The sequence below is a fragment of the Penicillium canescens genome, assembly GCF_028828765.1.
Source record: "Penicillium canescens strain IBT 15451 chromosome Unknown utg000005l_segment0_segment0, whole genome shotgun sequence".
Classification (NCBI taxonomy): Eukaryota; Fungi; Ascomycota; class Eurotiomycetes; order Eurotiales; family Aspergillaceae; genus Penicillium; species Penicillium canescens.
In genome coordinates this window covers 1-13,429 of record NW_026703967.1, presented here as the reverse complement: position 1 = coordinate 13,429, position 13,429 = coordinate 1, and the positions used below count along the sequence as shown (strand labels likewise).

The 13,429-nt window shown below is 49.2% G+C and overlaps 1 protein-coding gene across 1 annotated transcript; it reads right to left on the bottom strand.

Annotated features, from left to right (window-relative positions):
* Window positions 1–10,699: 10,699 nt before the first annotated feature.
* On the bottom strand, window positions 10,700–10,978 carry N7446_007617 (uncharacterized protein; the record flags this gene model as incomplete). Its single annotated transcript, XM_058516362.1, has 1 exon — window positions 10,700–10,978. One exon carries the CDS (start codon window positions 10,976–10,978, stop codon window positions 10,700–10,702), a length of 279 nt encoding a protein of 92 aa, XP_058370008.1.
* Window positions 10,979–13,429: the final 2,451 nt, after the last annotated feature.

The window sequence follows — 13,429 nt, the reverse complement described above, 5'->3', positions numbered from 1 at the left end:
CGCAATATATTTATTGAGGACGGGCTCGTAACCTTCGTCTCACAATACCACAAGGGGTTTTACGCATCTAATGATACGAAGGTGATTCATCGCTATTTACCCCGGGAAGTAGGCGAGCTTGTGGTCCATTATTTATGGCTAGTATTGCCATTTATACGACGATTGGAAGCGTACGTAGCGAAGGTGCGGAGATCGGACGGCGTGGAAGAGATCAAGAGGTGAGTTTTTTCAATTTCTCAATTTCTCAATTTCTCAATTTCTTAATTTCCAATTTCTTAATTTCCAATTTCTCAATTTCCAATTTCTTCAATTTCTTCATGATTTTTACTAATTTTGGCAAGTAGGCAGCGTCAGGCTTACCTCTGGGGTCCGGATCCTGGCACTAGCCGAGCTTGGTCATCTGAGAGACTCCGTGAGGTCTTAAAACGGGAGACCACCATTGGGCTTAATGGGCAAGCGATCAATTTGAATGCTTACCGAGATATTGCTATCGGCATTAGCCGTCGCTTTATGCGGCCATCTAGCGTATTTCCCAATAATACGCAGCAGGATGCAAGGGCCGATGCTTCACAAGAGGATGACGAAGACGGCATGAATGCTGAGCAATGGATGGGGCATATTGCTGACCTCCAGGCGGCCCATTCATCCCACGTGGCCGGCATGATCTACGGCCGTGGCATCACCGAGCAGCCCGGTACGACGGCCCACCGGCGTGAGATGTTTCGGCTTAGTAGCACCGACTGGCATCGATTTTTAGGCTTTATGTCCACGGATGACGGCGGGGCCGAGAGTGCGTTAGGAATGGCCCAGTTTTCACCATGGCAGAAGGAAGCCGAGATCGGCCGTACGGAGCGTCGCTGGCAATTGACGCAGGCAGCTATAGAGCCCGAGATACAGCGAATGCTAGGAAATAGCGAGCTTCAACTCCGAGGGGTGCAGGCACCGGCGTTAGCAGCGATTCAACAAGGCCAGAGCCCGGTGGTGGCCGTCATGCCCACCGGGGGTGGAAAAAGCTTACTTTTCATGCTACCCGCGTGGATCAGCCCCCGTGGGGTGACGGTGGTGGTCGTGCCATTAATTGCATTACGGGGAGACATGGTATATCGATGCCGGCGGCTCGGCATTTCATGCGTGGAGTGGGAGAGCCGTCGGCCGGCAGACCAGGCATCGATTGTACTCGTGACGCCGGAATCAGCTATTACGGAGGATTTCATGACATTTTTGAACCGCCAGCGGCTATGTCATCGGCTAGATCGCATTGTGATCGATGAATGCCACGTGGTATTAAATGATCAGACCCATTTTAGGCCCGCCATGGCTCAATTAGGTCGATTGCTCGTGGCTCAGGCTCAGATGATATATTTGACTGCCACGCTGCCACCGACGGCCGAAAACCAGCTATTTCAACGGCTACGTACGTCGCGAGAGAAGGTCCATTTATTTCGAGCTCGCACCCATCGCATGAATGTCGCTTACCGGCTATGGCAGCCTACGGTGCCGAACCCAAGCCGATACGCTAATAGCTACGATTGGGTAGAGAACCCCGAGATCGTACGATTTATTAGAGATCGTATTACGCGCGCGCGTGCTCAGACCGGCCGGGTGGTCATTTACGGGCCCACCACCAAGACTGTCGAGAAACTAGCCGAGTTAGTCGAATGTGAGGCATATCACAGCCGTACCATCGATCGCAATGGCGTACTAGCCCGTTTTCAGGCCGATATAACCGGGGTAGTGGCAGCTACTAGCGCGCTAGGCATGGGTGTTGATATACCCAATATTCGCAGTATAATTCACATTAGCTTGCCACGCAGCTTATTGGATTATGCGCAAGAGAGCGGCCGTGCTGGCCGAGACGGGCATCGTAGTGAGGCCATTATTATACAACCCGCTAGGTTTTTACGGCCAAAATGGGACCCGATTCATGAAGACCCCGTGAAAGCACAGGCTGAGCAAGCAAGGCTTGACCGATATATGTCTCGAGATAGCTGCCGACGCGTCATACTAGACGAGTATTTAGATGGCTATCCACGGCAATATTGTGGAGAATCCGATGAGACAGAGCAGCGCTGCGATAGGTGTGACGAGCATTGGCAGGCAAATGAAGAGGTAGGAAGTGAGGTAGGAAGTGAGATAGGAAGTGAGAGAAATGGCCGAGTTTCCAATACATCATTTCAGATGTCCGATACCATGGTTTTAACCCATGTTTTGAACCAGCCAGCCGACAGCCCGGTCGATTCAGCCATGGAGGGTATTCAATATAGCCAGGGGCCACCGGAAGTGATTTCCCAGCGAAGTGAGAGTGAATCGGTCGGATTTCGATCCCAGGTCGGATCGATTAGTCCGATTTATCGTCATAGTATTGAGCCACCAGGTAATAGACCACCCCATGGCTTAATTTCAATTTCAATTTCAATGCCAAGGCAACTGACCAATTCATTGCTAGGATCAATTGCTAATTCATTGCCAGCACCAATGGCCAATTCATTGCCAGCACCAATGGCCCATTCAATACCAGCACCAATTGCCAATTCAATGCCAGCACCAATGGCCCATTCATTGCCAGGATCAATGGCCAATTCAATGCCAGCCCCAATGGCCAATTCAATGCCAGCACCAATGGCCAATTCAATGCCAGCCCCAATGGCCAATTCAATGCCAGCCCCAATGGCCAATTCAATGCCAGCCCCAATGGCCAATTCAATGCCAGCCCCAATGGCCAATTCAATGCCAGCCCCAATGGCCAATTCAATGCCAGCCCCAATGGCCAATTCAATGCCAGCCCCAATGGCCAATTCGACGGCACGGCAGCTGACCCATTCATTACCAACGCGCGTGGCCCGTCCATCGATCCCCACGCATGCAATTAGCCAGTTCCAGCGGTTAGACCGTGAGAGAGAGGTCGTCCGAGAGGTAGCTCAGGCAGGACATCAAGAAATTGCCACCGGGGTCGAATTTTTACAACAACAGGCCCAATTATGGATGGGACGATGCTGGTTTTGTACACAGCGTGGATTGGATGACCAGCATGATTTATACCAGTGCGGGGCCCAGACCCAGCACGGCAATGAATCACCGAAAGGCTGGTGGCTACGGGTACGCCGGCAGATCAAATATGACCCATTCGGTGGTTGTTACGGGTGTGGAATGCCGCAGTCCATTTGCAGTCGATTCGTGAATGCCGGTAGCCAGGGGTATTGTACGTATCGAGGGTTGTTATTATCGGGGCTAGCAGTTATGGTATACGGCGAGGGAAGTGAGGTGATAAAGGAGGCGTGGGCTCGGAGATTAGACGGGCTCGGGGTATCAATCGGCAATGAGAGCGAGCTAGTGCGATATTTAGGGTCACGGCATGATGGTGAGACGGTGAAATTGGTACATGAGTATATATGGGTCCGAAGGATGTGGATAGAGCATGGTGAGAGGATGTAATATAGTGAGAGTATTGAATAGCGTCATTAATTGATTAGGTGCTAGGAATAGGTCATTTGACGTGTAATAGATAGGTGAGGTACAATAGATAGGTGAGGTGTAATAGAGAGATAAGGTGTAATAGGTAGGTGAGGTGTAATAGCGAGGTGAGGTGTAATAGGTAGGTGAGGTGTAATAGCGAGGTGAGGTGTAATAGATAGGTTATTATAGGTAAGGTCGGCGGGGGGTGTCGTATTATAAGGGAGGGTGGTATAGGCATAAAGCATAAGGGTAGGGGGGTGGTATAGCCGAAGAGAGGTGAGGTGGGGGGGTATAATATGGTAGAGGGGGGTGGGTATAGGCATGAAGTATAAGGGTGAGGGGGGTAGTATAGCCAAAGAGAGGTGCGGTGCAATAGATAGGTTATTTTAGGTGAGGTAGGGGGGGGTGCAGCATTGTAGGGGGGGGGGGTATAGGCATGAATCATAAGGGTGAGGGGGGTAGTATAGCCGAAGAGAGGTGAGGTGTAATAGGTAGGTTGTTATAGGTAAGGTATAGGGGGTAGCATTGTAAGGGGGGTGGTTTAGGCATGAAGCATAAGGGTGAAGGGGGGCGGTTTAGGCATGAAGCATACGGGTGAGGGGGGTAGTATAGCTAAAGAGAGGTGAGGTCAAATAGATAGGATATTATAGGTGAGGTGTAATAGATAGGTTATTATAGGTGAGGTATAGGGGTAGCATTGTAAGGGGGGGTGGTATAGGCATAAAGCATAAGGGTGAGGGGGGCGGTATAGCCGAAGAGATAGGAGGTGAAATAGAGAGGTGAGGTGTAATTGAGAGGTGAGGTGTAATAGGTAGGTGAGGTGTAATAGATAGGTTATTATAGGTGAGGTGGGGGGTATAGCATTGTAAGGCGGGGGGTGGGTTTAGGCATGAAGCGTAAGGGTGAGGGGGGTATAGTTAAAGAGAGGTGAGGTGTAATAGACAGGTTAGTATAGGTGAGGTATAGGGGGTAGCATTGTAAGGGGGGTGGTATAGGCATGAAGCATAAGGGTGAGGGGGTGGTTTAGGCATGAATCATAAGGGTGAGGGGGGCGGTATAGCCGAAGAGAGGTGAGGTGAAATAGGTAGGTTGTTATAGGTAAGGTATAGGGGGTAGCATTGTAAGGGGGGTGGTTTAGGCATGAAGCATAAGGGTGCGGGGGTAGTATAGAGAGGTGAGGTGTAATAGACAGGTTAGTATAGGTGAGGTATGGGGGTAGCATTGTAAGGGGGGTGGTATAGGCATGAAGCATAAGGGTGAGGGGGGTGGTTTAGGCATGAAGCATAAGGGTGAGGGGGGTATAGACCAATGTTTAGGTAATCCAACTGGCTAGCCAGATATTTCATTTTTTTTAGGATTTTTTAGAAGGTAAAATTTAGATTATAAGGGCTTAGTTAGAAAATATATCATTAAGACATTACACGAAGTTACGATATATATTTTGAAATAGGCATTAGAAAAATTTGAATTATTGACATTTTTAGTAGATATATATATTTAGCATTATTATATCGTATATATCGTATATTTATTATAATAGCGAGTAGGATTCGGCCCGTAGAAGGTTAATATTAGGTTATTTTATGATAGGTGTAATTAGAGTAGGTAGAAATAGCAATAAATTGTGAGGGCCGTAGAAATAGGGTAGGGTACGATAGGTATAATAGGAGTAGGTAGAGAAGCCATGAATTCCGAGGTCCGTTAGAAAGCTAGGGTTAGGGTTATTATATATAGGAAAGGGCCATTTATTCGGACGTAGGTTAGAAAGTATAGGTAGAGAGATAAGATATATTAGCTAGTATTATAGTAATAAAAGGGTGAGGGTTAGTATTAGTGAAAGGGGTAAGGGTTATATTAGTGAGAGCGGTAAGGGTTAGTATTAATAAAAGGGTGAGGGTTATATTAGTGAGAGCGGTAAGGGTTAGTATTAATAAAAGGGTGAGGGTTAGTATTAGTGAAAGGGGTAAGGGTTTTAAATGATATTAGGGGTAGGGTTTTAATAATAAGAGGGTGAAGTTTAATAGATAGGTAGGTGAAGTATAGTGAGAGAGGTGAGGTGTAATAGATAGGTTATTATAGGTAAGTTCGGGGGGCGTAAGGGTGAGGGGGGTGGTATAGGCATAAAGCGTAGGGGTGAGGGGGGGTAGTATAGCCGAAGAGAGGTAAGGTGAAATAGATAGGTTATTATAGGTAAGTTAGGGGGTATAGCATTATAAGGGGGGTGGTTTAGGTATGAAGCATAAGGGTAAGGGGGGTAGTATAGGCATAAAGCATAAGCGTAAGGGGGGTATAGACCAATATATAGGTAATTTAACTAGCGAGTCAGACATTTCATTTTTTTAGGATTTTTGTAAGGTAAAATATAGATTATAAGGGCTTAGTGAGAAAATATGTCATTAAGACATTAGACGAAGTTACGATATATATTTTGAAATAGGCATTAGGAAAATTTGAATTATTGACATTTTTATTAGATATATATATTTAGTATTATTATATCGTGTATAACGTAGGGTTATTAGCATTAGTAATAGGATTTAGCCCGTAAAGGTTGTTTTCGGCCCGTATAAGGTATATATGCCCCCGTACGGATAGAGGGGTAGGGAGCGATTTACTAGGTTTAAAATAAGGTAATAGGGGTTATATAAGATATACCAAAGTATCAGGATAGCATTAGATAGTTATTATAATATAGAGATATCATAGGTAAGGTGTAATAGATAAAGGGGTAGGGTTCGAGGTTTTCGTTTTAAAATTAGCATTATTAGTGAAAACGAAGGCTATCCCATGGGGTGAACTGTAATGAGGCTCGTTACAGTTTAGTCAGCATTTTTTTATATAGGGTTAGGGTTTCCCGAGGGGGCAGATTACAGTTAGTTTCAGGGTGCCATTACAGTTACGTTCCCGTGGTTTTTTTCCGTTCAAATTTTTACCAATTCCAATTGAACAGTCAATTGTTTATTATCCCGAGTTACCAGGCAAAGCAACGTTTTGGAGAGGTTGTTACAGGGATTCAAAGTTGGGGAATTATTTTGATGGGGTACGGTCGGCCGCGCCATCACCAATATCATGAAACCCCAACACCCATCACCGCGCGATTCATCACACACGCATTATTGGTTCGATTCGTTTGAAAACCCAGTCGAGGATTTCAGGGGTTCCGATCAGTTCCCAGTTTCAATTTTATCAACATCCGAGCAGTTCCCAGCGTTAGGGTTTCACCAGCATACATTCAGTGGACAATCCGCATTGTGAGATATATATCCATGGTTAGTATGAGTGAACCGGCAGAACCCACCATTGCCGACCGGTATTTTATTTGCAATAAGCAGTGGGGAGTTGCCATTTGTCGCCAGTGCGAGCATGGAGTGAAGCCCAAGGAGATAGTCCGTCATTTGACCAACCCCAAGGGCAAGCACCGCGTCCGCAAAGGTGTTGCAGAACAGGTAGTGGATATTATCCGACATGCCGATGAATGGGATAGCGTCAAGGAAGAGACCAGTTGGTTCCCCACGAGCGTAAACCGTCCCGTTCCGGTATTGCCCATTTACCAAGATGGGTTACAGTGCCAATTTTGCCAGCAGATTTACCGCAGTCGCGACAGTTTGCGAGTGCATTGGTCGAGGGAGCATCGGTTTTCCGCGTACGGCCATGGGGGCAAGCCACGACCATCCGAGGTCGCCGCAGGCAAGCAGAACCAAGAGGAGCGAGCCAAGCGAGTCGTGTGCCAGCGGTTTTTTCCCCGTGGGTTAGGGTCGCATTATATCCACATACGCCATCCCGGTCCCCAGTACGAGCCCGAAGCACCGCCACCCCAGGCCACGCAAGTCGCCGAAGCCGTGGAGCGGTTACGCGAGGTGTTTACACGGAAAATGCAGTTAGAAAGCGAGATCCAGCCCGGCGCCATCGACGAAGCCAATCCATGGTTGGACCGAACGGGATGGGCGGTATATTTACGCGGGCGTAACCCCAGGGAATTACGGATATGCATTGAAAGCCCGACGGAAGATGCGGAGGGTGACGAGGGTACCACACGGGTGATTTGGGATACCATATTACGTGTTGCCAGCAAAAGCCAGAGTATCACCAAACGGACAGGACATTTGTTACGGATCGAAGCCGCCCGTACCGACATAGAGAAGATCCCATCGAAGCCATTGCAGGTATATATGAATACGGACGATGAGTTGGAGCGCCATGTCGACCCATGGCGCCGCATTTTGATGTTTTTCGCCCGCACCCAAGTTCAGCATGATTGGAACAGTCCGGTGTACCGGTTCAGTAAACGGCAACGCAAGGCGTGGGACGCATTATGGCATTCCGCCGAGTGTTATAAGGACCGGGCCGAGCCGATCCCCACCGACGGTACCGACCCGAACCCGGACGTATTACAACCCGTGGAAGCCGATTGTATGGAATTTATGATTGAATTGTTAAACCAGCGCATTCGATCGACCGAGTACGAGTTAGCGTTGGTGTGTGCATTGGCCGTGTTAGGTGTGAGTGACCATGACACCGGTCGACCATGGAAGGATCCCCACAGTTACCCCCAGATTTTGTCCAGCGTAATCAAGGTGTCCCGGTTCGTCGTTGTGCATCAGTCGTTTTTGTTAGACCCGGATGCGCGTGAGTTATTACAGGTTGGGGAGAATAAGTTAGTGGGGGAGTGGGATGACCCCAGTCCAGTCGATTATATATTTTCACATCAACGGGATAGCCGCAGTCCGCCCCAGACCCGAGCCACAACGCCCGAAGTATCCAGTTCGCCCGCATTTGGTAGTTTGCCCAACAGTTCCCCACCACCCGTTGCATTCACCCAGCAGGCACGAGAAGGCACCAAGACATGGCGCGAATGGATTCGTATCATGGTCACCGGGTTTATGGTGCACGGTACCGCCGGTCCGATGGAATGGATGATGGATTTACGCCGATATGGGTTAAAGGTCCATTACAATACCCCGTCCGTCGGGCATATCGGTTGGGGCAACGGGGACGAATTGTCGTACAAAACGATGCGGTTCACCATGGGGGCATTCCGCGGGTTCATTCATGGGTTGACGGCCAGCGCACGACAATTGATGGTCAACCAGATTTTGCGGTGCCCACCCGACCAGATTCCCGTCATCCCATGGGATCGTATAGCCGACGATTTCAACCAACCCAAGGCCGGGTGGAGTTTTTGCAGGACGAGCGTACGCCGTGGCCCGTCGATGGATCCCGGTGGATGGTGGACCGGGTACGGGAGGAGCATCCATTGCAGCAGTGGTTTATGGAAGCCAGGACCAATCGGTTCAGTATTGATGCGATTCAACGGTTTTTCGGGTTCGTCAATGAGTTCAAGGAGAAGTTAGCCATTGTTTCGCATATCACCAGTGGGCAGCCCCCGCGTGGCCCCGAGTTATTGAGTATCCGTCACCGCAACAGTGCCGCCGGTGGACACCGCAATGTGTTTATTGAAGATGGATTGGTGGCATTTATCACCCGGTACCACAAGGGGTTTTACGCCAGCGGGGATGCCAAGGTGATTCATCGGTACGTGCCCCGCGAAGTGGGCGAGTTGGTGGTGTGGTATTTATGGTTAGTGTTGCCATTTGTCGAGATGTTGCAGGCATACCATGAAGAGGCATGCCATTTAGACGCCGTTCCCGACACGCATGCCACCAAGATGTGGGGGGTGGATGCCGGTAGTGGACGGGAGTGGACGCCGGCGCGGGTAACGGATGTGATGGTCCGGGAAAGTAAGATACGGTTACACCATGGATTGACGTTGGCCGCATACCGGGACATTGCCATTGCCATTAGCCGGCGGTATTTCAGCAATGCCAAACCGTTCCCACACAACGTCCGCGAGGATGGAACCGAGGTTATAGCCGACGACGAGGAGAACGAGGATGCCATGGACGACGAGCAATGGATCCGACATATTGCCGATTTACAAGCCGCGCACACGACCCACGTAGCGGAGATGGTGTATGGACGCATGATGAGCCAGCAGCAGGGGACCACAGCGGGTCGGCAGGCCGGGTTTCGGACGAGCAGCGTGCATTGGCATGATTTTTTAGGGTTTAACATCAAGGATATCCCGAGCCACGTATTGGGTAAGCGGCCACAGCCCCGGTGGAAGGACGAGGGGGTTATAATGCGGGACGAGCGTCAGCATTTGGTGGAGCAGACCAATATGACCGAGGCGTTGCAGCGGATGACCGGACAGCCCACGATACAGTTCCGCGGGGTGCAGGGGGCCGCCATCCGGTCGATTCAAGCGGGCCATTCCCGGGTGGTCGTGGTAATGCCCACGGGCGGTGGGAAAAGTATGTTGTTTATGTTGCCCGCGTGGGTGGCCCAGCGCGGCGGATTGACCGTTGTAGTAGTGCCATTGACGGCATTACGGGCGGATTTGCAACAGCGATGCCAGGCCGCCGGCATTCCATGTGTCGAGTGGGCCAGCCATCGACATCCCGATCATGCGGCCATTGTGTTCGTCACGCCCGAGTCCGTGTTCACGGACGGGTTCCAGTCGTTTTTGAACCGCCAGCGCGAGTTGATGCGGTTGGACCGGATTGTTATCGATGAATGCCATATGATGTTGAGCGAGTCCACGACGTTTCGCCCACGGTTACAGCAATTAGGTCGATTGCATCAGTGTGGCGTGCAGATGGTGTTTTTGACCGCGACATTGCCCCCATGCGAGGAGACCCGGTTGTTCAAGCGAATGCAAGTGGAGCGGGAGGACATCAGTATCCACCGCGAGCGAACCAGCCGTCACCATGTGGCATACCGGGTGTACCGGCCCGTGATTGCATCGGCATTTCGATCCCAGACGCAATGGATCGAGCAGCCCAGTATCCAACAGTTCATTCGTGACCGCGTACGGCGCGCGCGGCCCGGACGAGTGATTGTGTACGGCAGCACCCGGAATATTGTGACGCAGGCGGCCCAGATATTAGGATGTGCCGCATATTACAGCGACCAGGACAGTAAGTTAGGGATATTGGAACAGTTCCGACGTACGGCGAATGGGGTGATTGCAGCCACGAGTGCATTAGGGATGGGCGTGGATATTCCCGATATTCGATGCATCATTCACATCGGGTTTCCCCGGTCGTTGTTGGATTACGCACAAGAAAGTGGCCGTGCCGGACGGGATCAATTCCCCAGTGAAGCCATTATCATCCAGCCGGAAGGGTTTGACGAGGTCCCGGCATGGTTTGACCAGAACACGCCCCGCGAGCAAAGCGGGTTCGAGTTAGTCCGGCAGTACATGGCCAGTGATCATCAGTGTCGTCGAGCGGTGTTGGATGGTTATTTGGATGGGGAGATCGATGGAGATACCCGCGAGCAGTGCGGCGACCACGACCGGCAGTTCGGGTTCGTCGAGCAACGGTGTGATCAATGTGACCCCGATTGGGAGGCGGCCGAGACCGATGATAGGGACAGTGATACCGAGATGGATGATCCCCATACGAGCATCCCGAGCAGCGCGTCGGACGCCGGGGTCCCCATTGAGGCGCAGCATCGGTACCATCAGCAGGAGATGGTGCAGACGGCGATTTCGGAGCGAGTGCGGACGTTGCAAGCGCAGCAGTTATCGGACGAGGAGTTTTTAGCGCAGGAGGCACGGCAGTGGAACCACCGATGTTGGTTATGCGTGCAGGCGCAGCGGGATGATGTCCAGCATGATTTGTGGAGTTGCCCCGCGGGCGAGAGTGCAGAGTGTCGACGATGGGTGCGGGCGATTCGGGATTCGATACAGTATATAGCAGGAGGATTTTATTGTTGTTATTCGTGTGGTATGCCGCAGTCGATTTGTCCCGGTTGGGAGGCCGGGCAGCAATGTGAATACCGGCAGTTTTTGTATCCGATGATGGCGATGTTAATCCATTGGCAATGGGCCGATGGGCGACAGGGAGGGTACGAATGGTGGCGCCAGCGGATGAAGAGTGCCAATATCCGCGTGACGGATTTAGACGCCGTACGAGCATATTTAGCGCAGTCCGTGGACACCAGGCATTCCCGGTTAGCGCATGAGTATGTTTGGTTGCGTCGGATGTATCAAGAGTATGGGTTTTCGTGAGATTGCAAAGATATGGCAGGTATATATATAGGTAGATCGGTTAGGATTGGAGATGTATATTTCAGTACGAGATTTCCCGAGGAGACCAAAGAGATAGAATTTACATATCGTGGTTAGGGTTATCGATATTAGAGTTTCCGATAATATGGAGTTTAGGCGAGAGGGTAGTGATAAATTTAAGGGGTCAGGGTTATAGCGGCGTAAGGGGGTAGGGTTCCATGTTTCCGGGGTATGTTATTAGTATTAAGAATAAGGATATATATATAGATATATAAACGGAGGAGTATAATAAGGTAGGAAGTAAATAGATATTCGATAAATATAAATAGGATAGGAGGTAGAATAGTAGTAGCGAACAGGAGGAGGTTATTAGTTAAATCGAGGGGTAAGGGTTTTAATAGAGAGGGAGAGAGGGGGTAGGGATATTGTAGTATAAGGGGTTAGGATTATAACGGGGTAAGAGGGTAGGGTTATATTAAGATGTAGTAAGATATCGGCGTAGGGTAGAGTAGGATAATAAAATAAATATTTGGAAAGGGCAGTAGGGGAAGATATATAAGTGAACAGAGATCGGAGAGAAAGGGATATATATTAGGAGGAGGATTAAATTCGAAGGTATATGGATGGAGATATATATACAAGGGTAATAGGGATAGGACGATATATAAGAATTTCAAATGGGGAAGAAGGTTCAGAGTAGGATAAATAGGTCGGTAGAGTTTAAGATAGTGGAGTAGTGAAATTAGAAGGATAGTAGGTAAGGAGGTTAGATAGATAAGTCGGATAGAGAAAATAAGTAGGAGGTACGGGATATAATAGTAAAATAGTAGGAAAGGGGATTAGTATAGGAAGGAGGGTATTAATTATAATGTAAGAGGATGGTAGTAAGGATTATAGGAAGAATTAAAGTTATAAGGATTTATAGAGGAAGGGATATTATTAGACATAAGGACAGAAGTAAAATGGGATAGGAATAATAAGAGGAAAAGGATATAAAGGTAGTAGTGAAGTAGGTAAAAGAGGGAAGGAATAGTTAAGGGATATGGGTACAGGATATAGTTATAGTAAAGGGGTGAGGGTTTTATTAGCGAGAGGGTAAGGGTTTTATTAGCGAGAGGGTAAGGGTTTTATTAGCGAGAGGGTGAGGGGTTTCGTAGCGAGAGGGTGAAGGGTTTAGTAGTGAGAGGGGAAGGGTTTAGTAGTGAGAGGGGAAGGGATTTAATAGTGAGAGGGGAAGGGATTTAATAGTGAGAGGGTAAGGGTTTTATTAGCGAGAGGGCAAGGGTTATCGCAGCGAGAGGGTGAGGGGTTTAGTAGCGAGAGGGTGAGGGGTTTAGTAGTGAGAGGGGAAGGGATTTAATAGTGAGAAGGGTGAGGGATTTAATAGTGAGAAGGGTGAGGGGTTTAGTAGTGAGAGGGGAAGGGATTTAATAGTGAGAAGGGTGAGGGATTTAATAGTGAGAGGGGTAAGGGGTTTAGCATGATTAGAAGGGTTAGGGTTATAGCATGATAAGAGGGGTGAGGGTTTTAGCATGATGAGAGGGGTAAGGGTTTTAGCATGATGAGAGGGGTAAGGGTTTTAGCATGATTAGAAGGGTGAGGGTTATAGCATGATAAGAGGGGGAGGGTTTTAGTAGTAAGGTAATTAAGAGAGGTCAGGGTTTTAGTAGTAATATAGGTAATAGTTAGTAGTAGTGAGAAGTAAGGGTTTTAGGTATAGAAGACGGTAGGAGAGGTGAAAGGGGGATGGAAGTTTAGGAGAGGAGATGGATGTTTATTTAGGAGAGATGAAGTTAGGTGAATTAGGCGGGGTTAGGGTTAGGGTTAGGGTTAGGGTTAGGGTTAGGGTTAGGGTTAGGGTTAGGGTTAGGGTTAGGGTTAGGGTTAGGGTTAGGGTTAGGG